Below are 8,281 nucleotides of genomic sequence, written 5' to 3'. Positions count from 1 at the left end.
AGGGAAACACAAGCATGTGCATCACCTGATCCGAGGTCACACCAAAGACTAAAAATATAAATCCTCCCTGGTGACCCTCAGCTTTAAGGGGTTAAACCAGATTTAAGCCCAGCTCCAGAGAGCTGCAGCTCACTGCTCCCCCAAGGGAAGGGTGAAAAGCAGAGAACAAATGTCTTACACCAGTGTGTGTGCTAATAATAATTATTATTATACTGTGTTGAATCCTCCTCCATCTGCAAAGTTAACACGAGCTCCCGGAGGCTTAGTATGGAGTGCTGAATGTAAAATAATAAACTTTTTTTTTACTTTAACCATATCTGACCACATTTAGCTTCAAATATTAAATCTGGAATGTGTTTAGGATAAAATCTAGATAAACTAACCTTAACCCTAACTTATATGTACATTAAATTTAAATATTTAAAATCATAAAAAAGTTCAATTAAATGCAAGAGTTTGAGATTACATTGAAATATTTAAAAACAGATGTGCATATTTAGAAATAAATAAATAATTAAATAAAAAAAATCTTCTATATCACCAGTAACTAAATAAATATGGCCATCACCACCAGAGTGTGTTTGTGTGTAAGTGAACGCCTGACCGGCTGTGTTGTAAAGCACCTTGGGGGGTTCTAGGACTAGAAGGCCCTTTACCTTTTAAATACTTAAATTAAAATCTAAATATAATTAAAATGAAATATTTAGGACTGAACAAATATCTTAAAATGCACTGCTTATATTTATGTTCAGACTCTGGTTTGTTTATTATTTAGTCCCGTTTGTTTATTTTTATTCTTGTTTATTATTCTCCCCAAAGCATGAGCATGAACAAACAGTAACTGTCTATAATAAATAATATAATAAATCTAATAATTGTAAAATATTTAAATGAAATCTGTAATTTAAAATGAACAAGGGTTAGGGTTACTAACCCTAAATTAAATATTCAGCCAAGATGCTAATTCTACCATAACAAAATAAATGTGGGGTGACCTGTCAGGGTCAGACTGAATGAGTTTGTTTACATATATTTATCAGTGTGGTCGAACCGGGACCAGACAGACTCATGTCGGCTATTTGAAATATTTAAACACGCTTATTTAAATTTGCTGATGCAACTTTACACTTAAACTACATATTTAGATAAAAACTTTATTTAAGACTCCAAACACGTACGTGTTGAAAAAGTCACTTTAAATGTTTCACACCAGAGTTTTATTCATTCACTTTTACACGTATAACTTTACGATCAGCGCCCCATAGCACCTGTTCACAGGTAGGAGTCGGGATGTTGTTCAAATCCAACTGTTGTTGTGTTTAGAAGCTGTCCACGTGGCTGTGTGTCCTGACCCTCTGTAAACTGTGACTGTCCTCCCCAGCAGCCCGGAGGGGCCCCGAGGCGCTGCTGCTCTTCCTGCCCCTCTGCCTGAGTCCCAGGTGAGCTGCGAACACCAGCAGCGTGATGAGGACCACCACGCACACGATGATGCCCACTAGACCTCCGGGAGTAATGGCAGAGGGGCGGTGTGTTGGATCAGGCTCCTCGTTGAGGCTGGTTGGGTCAGGAGTTGGGGCCCCCTCTTCTGGGCCCTCCTCATCGGTTTTTACGCACCTGTACTCCTCCACCAGTTTGAACCCGGGGTCGCAGGAGCACACGTACCCACCGAACGTGTTTACGCATCCTTGGTCGCAGTAGGAGAACGCACACTCGTCTATTTCCAGACAGAAGGTTCCGTCGGGCCTCTCCTCCGCCACGTACCCTTCCGGGCAGTAGCACTGGCGCCCGTCGTTCGGGTCGCAGACGGCGGGACACTCGTCCTTCCCGCAGAACAGTTTGCACCTATCCGGAGACGCTTTGTCCACCACGTATCCTTCATAGCAGAGGCACCTGTAGCTGCCAGGTGTGTTCACGCACTCGTGCTCGCATGGCGCGGACACGCACTCGTCCCTGTCTACGCACAGTCCGCGTCTGCTCGTGAACCCAACCTGGCACACGCACTTATATCTGAGCTGCGTGTTCACGCACATAAAGTTCTCTCCGGGACACTGACGCTCGTTCGTGCACTCGTTGAAGTCCACGCACGACGTGCCGTCCTCCGCCAGCCTGAAGCCGTGCTCGCACCCGCACGCGCCGTCCATGAAGCAGATCTGCTGGCATCGCCGCTCGGCGCACGGGTCTCCCAGTCCCGACGACTCGCACGACACCTTGTTGCCCGGGTTGATGGTTCGGCCCGGAGGGCAGACGCAGACCGGGTCGTTGTCAGGCCCGGGAGCGCACCGGTACTCACAGCCACCCACGCTTATCTCGCAGCTCCACGGCGCAGGAAGCCACCCGGCCGAGGAGCAGATGGACCTGGTCCCGGACGGGAAGCGGGTCGCGGTACTTCCAAGCGGAACCATCGGAAGATCGTCCACCCTGAATCCGTAGGGAATCATGTAGGAGACGGACTCCCCCGGCCCGACAGCTTGGGCCTGGCACTGCTCTGTGGAGCCGAACTCACAGAGGAACCCGGCGGTGCTCCGGCCGCACCGTGTCGGTCTCCACCGGAACCCGTCCTGCCCGTTAACGGACACGCAGCGCTCCACAGAGCAGCTGCTGGTAAAGTTCTGCAGCCAGTTCCTGAAGTCGCTCTCGGAGTCTGCGGTGACCCACTGGAACCCGCTGAGCTTCGCAGCCGGTTCCGGACAGCCGCTGGGTCGATGCAGACCGATCCAGAAGCTCCCGGTTACGTTTCCCACCAGGACGGACAGAACGTCGTTTGACACCGAGGTGCGGACCGTCATCAAGTGTCCCCCCAGATCTTGGCAGTGACTCTGTGCGGTTCTGAAGTCGCTCGGAACTCGGAACCAGGCGAAGCACCCTTTACCGATGCAGTAGCCACTGTGAGGCGTCAGAGCTCCGACTGGTCCCAGCAGCAGGACCAGCAGGGTCCACGTCCCCATGTCCATCCGGATCCTCGGCCTGATCAGGTTCTGGTGGGATCTGCCTGCTTGTTACAGAACCAGTCCACTCCCCAGTAAGCTCTGGAGTCCATGCTGGGACCCACTTAGAAGAAGGTTCTGCCCGCTGCTGGCCTCTTCATCTGAACACATCCACGTTACGCACGGCTTTTACGCGCTGACGCACTGGGCCGTGTGCACGCACCGGGGGTTTACCCCCCACCCTCTAGCAAGCCCTCCCTACTGGACCCGGGTCAACATCCTTTAGTCAGTAACCGGTTCAGAACCCAGATGGTTCTGATCCAACTTTCTGTCTCTTTGTTTTTATTTCAAAAGCAGTTATTTTTATTTTGGGTTATTTTAACAAACTAGAGCTGCTGCTGTGGTCAGATAAAATAGTTCTAAAGATAAATAAATAAATTCAATAAATAAATAAATTCGCTTCCCGGCCTGGGGTCTTTCTGCATGGAGTTAGCATGTTCTCCCCGTGCATGCGTGGGTTCTCTCCGGGTTCTCCGGCTTCCTCCCACAGTCCAAAAACATGACTGTTTGGTTAATTGGTCTGTCTAAATTGTCCTTATGTGTGTGTGTGTGTGTACATGCGTGCGTGCGTGCGTGTGTGTGATTGTTTGTCCTGTGGTGTGGGTCTGTGTACCCCCCCCCGACCCTATGGACAAGCGGGTTCAGAAAGATGGAAATTAATTAATTAATTAATTAACTGTCCCAGTGATGGTGATAAACGGGGTTCCTGGTGACGGCTGTAGGGAAAAGCTCTGTTTAAAAACAGGAAGCAATAAGAAAATCATACATTTATTTCAGAGCTGTTACTATGGCAGACATGTTTTTTAGCATCTGCTGTAATAAAATCCAGAGTAAAACCACAGTAGAAAGCTTTATTATGAGCATGTCGGACACGTGGATGTACAGCCAGGATGTTGCGTCAGCAGCAGGTTCTTACATCTGTGTGGAGCTGATGGAGCAGAACGTTCACAAACACAGAACCAGGAGGAGCTGCAGAACATCGTCTCTAGCCTACGTCTGTGTGAGCGTCTGCTCTCAGACCAGATCAGTAGATCTGCTGGGTGTGGTGTCATTAATCAACAACCAAATCATGTTTTACATAAAAACACGTCAGCTGGGCTGGAGCCACATTCATACAGAACCGGAGCAGAGGACTCCACGTCTCACACATCAGTTATTTTCTCCATCAGGATTTTCATCCTGCATGTTTTTTATATTTGTCTTAATGCAGAATACACATTTTAAAACTTCATTTAAAAAAAGCACTTTTTAAAGAGTTTTCCTACTTTGGTAATATTGTGACTCAGTCAATATAGGAGGCAGTTGAGCGAGTGTGGAGCTTTCCCATCAATACAGAAACAAACAACAACAAAAAACCACAACCAACCAAATAGTAAACATTAGAGCTTTAGAATAAAAACATCATCATCATCATCAGAACCAGAACACCACAGGTTTGAGTCGCCTATCTGTAAATGATGCCTTTGAAAATAATATATTTTTGTTTCTTCCAGCTTGTTTATAAAGCCCTAATAAAAACATCAACATGTACCTAGTTCTGTCAAATAAAAATGAAGAAAATACAGTAAAACAAACCACTTCAATCAAAGGCCAGAGACAAAAGGTGAGTTTTAAAAGAGAGTCGGTCCGTTTTACATTTGTAGGCAGCTTGTTCCACAACCTGGGAACGACCTGCAAAAATCTATTTCCTGTTTTGGTCTGGGGAACCACGAGAAGCCCTCAATCAGCTGATCCAAGAGAAGCACATACACAGGCTGCAATTATTGTTTCTTCAACAAGAGGATTAACAATAACAACAACAATAATAATAATAAAAATAATACAAATAAAAAAATATAATCATAACTATTATAATAAAAATAATAACAAAAAATATGATATTAGTTATAATAATAATAACAAAAACAAGAACAATAATAACCAAAAACAACAAAATAATAATAATAATAACAAAAACAACAACAACAATAATAACAACAACAACAATAATAATAATAATCATAATAAGCCATAAATGTCTTCAGTGTAAGTTTCTGTAGAAAAGTTAAATTAGAACATCTTGTTTAGGAGAAGCAGGTTAGTTCTAATTAAAGCTGCAAGCTAACACAGCTTACAGAGCTAACTGAGCTAACGTCTAACAAAGCTAACAGCTAACAAAGCTAATGCAGCTTACAGAGCTAACTGAGCTAACAACTAACGGAGCTAACATCTAATAGAGCTAACAAAGCTAACACAGCTTACAGAGCTAACATCTAACAAAGCTAATAGCTAACAAAGCTAATGCAGATTTCAGAGCTAACCAAGCTAACAGCTAACTGAGCAATCGTCTAACAGAGCTAACAGCTAACACAACTTACATAGCTAGCTGAGCTAACAAAGCTAGAGCAACATACAGAGCTAACTTCTAAGTGGGCAAACCGAGATAACAAATAACAGAGCTAACAGCTAACTGAGCTAACTGAGCTAATAGCTAACTGAGTAAACTGAGCTTACAACTACCAGAGTGAACGACTAATCCCAGAGGAGTCTGATGTTTAAAGTGGAAAACCATTAATATCTGGAATCAGTTAACATCAGAGAATATGTAAATAAATTATCATGAGACTCACAAATCTGTTGGTGCATTGTTGTCAATGAGGCATGGAAAAATCTGACATTATATCTGATCCATGAGTGCATCATATCTTGTTAGCATATCTTCATTTGTGATGGACATGCATTAAAGTTGAACGGCACAGGTTGGTCATTCCTCCTCACTTATGGTGCCAACATGATACGAAAAGTAACACCACATTTTCAGCACTGATTGAAGTAATAACTAAAAACAGCAATGCCCCACAATAAACATGCATAAACACCCCAAAATAGAACAAAATAACTAAATGCATGACTACCCAGAATGCATCTCACCACCAGTTCTTTGTTGTGTCTGAAATCCACCAAAATTGCTTATTTGTGCTTGTTTTTTCCTATAGATCCACAAATATTTTAAGAAATATATAAGTCTGTTTATCAGACACACTTTAAGTTGACAAAGATGAATAAAATAATAGAGAAACATAAAATTATGAATTAATATTTTTAGGTCATATTACTCATTCAAGTTAAGTAGTTCTTTATTGATTTATTTAAGTTAGGCTAATTAAAAATATGTTTTTCAGATTAATTAAAAAGTTTGAGTTCTATGTACTTAAAACAAGGAAAAGATTGAACTAATTCAACACATTTTAGTTCAAAAAACGTTTTTATATCAATTATATTAGATTATTTTCAACATTTGGGTTTACAGTGCATTATTTTAAAACATTTGATCACTCTCATAAGGCTGGGTGTTAAAACAATACTAATATACGTCTACAAATAAAAATTCCTTCAACACATGAGAACAGGTCGACAGGAACAGCCAATCATATCAGGTGTTGCTCCACGCTGACCAGTCAGTCGCTGGAATAGCGGCACATGGGAGCCAGACGTTCTGCTAACGGCTAATGCTTGCACCCTTAAAAAAAGATGGACGATGCATCACTGACCATGACGACCTAACAGGTCAGTCGTGTGGATGACGTCGTCCGTTTAAAGTCAGACAAAAAAGGAATAGCTGCACCGCAAGTTCTGACAAAATCAGTGGAAACCCCGGATCTGGTTTAGCTACCGAACCAGAACCAACTGCTGCAGCAGCGGGGTGGGGTGAGTGAGTGTCCTGCTGTCATGTGACCTCTCCGTAGTCTCTGTGATGGACCCATAAACAAGGTCAGAGAGGATCTCTGTTTCTCCAAACCGAGGCTGTTCTGGCAGCTACCAAAAACAAGATCTTAATTCTTCACTTGAACCGGTCTGAAGTTCCATCCTGAAGCTGACTCTCTTATGGAGATGAGAAGCTGGAAGTCCACGAGTCAGAACCAGATCAGAGTCTCATGTCGCTCTTTGATTGTTTATCAAATGACAGCCTCTTGTAGGTCTCTGTTGTCACCTGCTGCAGGTAGAAGATGTCCAGATCCGGGTGTCTGATGGAGGTCAGGTCCAGGCGGCCGCAGCGCCTCATCATGGTTCGGACCAGGCAGCCCAGCCCGGCCGCGCACAGAACCAGGAACACGGTGATGCCCAGGACGCTGCCGGCCTTGATGTAAGAGGGCAGGGCGGGTCTGAGGGGTTCGGGTGATTCGTTTGGAGAAGGAGGGAGGCGGTTCTCCTCCTCCCCCTTCTCCCCCTTCTCCTCCAGGGGGACACACCTGTCCCCCCTCTCCAACCGGAACCCCCGGTGACACGCACACCTGTAGCTACCGAAAGTGTTCTCACACAGGTGGTCGCACATCTGCTGCTCGCATTCATCGATGTCCACACAGTCCGCGGTCCGGTTCACCAGGTCCACGATGTACCCGTCAGGGCACGTGCACTGCTGCATGTCCCGCTCCTCCAGGTCCGGGTCCCGGTGGCAGACCGCCCGGCACACCCTCTCTGGGCAGTACTGGTCGCACCGGGTCGGATCTCTGGGGGACACCCGGTACCCGTCCCGGCACACGCACCGGAACTCCCCGCTGACCCGAGAACAGTTGGAGTGTTCACACAGCAGGCAGATGGAAGCGTTCACGCACGCGCCGTCCTCTTCCTCGAAGCCCTCCATGCACGTGCACTCGTAGCCTCCATCAGTGTTCACGCATTCCTCACCCTCCTCCGTGCACGAGTCCTCCTCCTCCGCGCACTCATCCACGTCCACGCAGCGCGTGCCGTCCAGCGACGGTTCGAATCCGCTTCTGCACTGGATCTGGTGACCCGGCGCGGGGGTGGCGGGAGCGCGCGCCACGCAGGAGAAATTGTTGGGATGCAGCGCGTGCGTGACAGGGCAGGTACAGAGATGGTCGCATTCGTGCTCGCAGCCGCCGAGCAGAACCTCACAGAACCAGGGGGCCCGGTGCCACCGGCCGTGGCACAGCTGTTTAGAGTCCGGGTAGGGGCCTCCGGACCAGACCTCCTCCGCCACGGTACCCGGTGGGAAGGAGTCCGAGTCCACCACCGCAAAGTTCGGGGTCACGAAAGAGGTCGTGTACGTGACGTGCCCGATCCCCTGCACGGGACTGCAAACCTCAGAGGGATCAAACCGGCAAACAAATCCGTCCAGTTGGTTCCGGCACGGTACCGACTGGACTGTCACGTTGGCCCCGCTCCTCATGGACACGGCGGTGCAGTGCGTGCCTCGGGGACTGCGCAGCCAGAACCTCCCGTCGAACCCGTCTGGCAGCTCCACCAGCACCTCCGTCTGGTTTTCAGCCAGCTGTCCGTTCGTGAGCCTGCACGACTGC

General features: G+C 46.9%; 2 protein-coding genes across 2 annotated transcripts in view; both read right to left on the bottom strand.

Moving 5' to 3' along the window:
* Positions 1-1,200: 1,200 nt before the first annotated feature.
* thbd (thrombomodulin) lies at positions 1,201-3,350 on the bottom strand. Its single transcript, XM_054748524.2, has one exon. It carries the CDS (start codon positions 2,949-2,951, stop codon positions 1,320-1,322), a length of 1,632 nt encoding a protein of 543 aa, XP_054604499.2. The 5' UTR covers positions 2,952-3,350; the 3' UTR covers positions 1,201-1,319.
* A 386-nt stretch (positions 3,351-3,736) lies between these two features.
* LOC129152299 (thrombomodulin) overlaps positions 3,737-8,281 on the bottom strand; it is a 4,823-nt gene continuing 278 nt past the window's right edge. Inside the window, exon 1 of the mRNA XM_054748526.2 lies at positions 3,737-8,281. This exon is cut by the window's right edge and continues 278 nt beyond it. Coding sequence (XP_054604501.2) covers positions 6,889-8,281 — 1,393 coding nt within the window. The 3' untranslated portion in view covers positions 3,737-6,888.

The sequence above is a fragment of the Nothobranchius furzeri genome, chromosome 2 (assembly GCF_043380555.1).
Source record: "Nothobranchius furzeri strain GRZ-AD chromosome 2, NfurGRZ-RIMD1, whole genome shotgun sequence".
Classification (NCBI taxonomy): Eukaryota; Metazoa; Chordata; class Actinopteri; order Cyprinodontiformes; family Nothobranchiidae; genus Nothobranchius; species Nothobranchius furzeri.
Note: the sequence above shows the minus strand (reverse complement) of the source record. Positions and strands in the feature narration are given on the sequence as shown.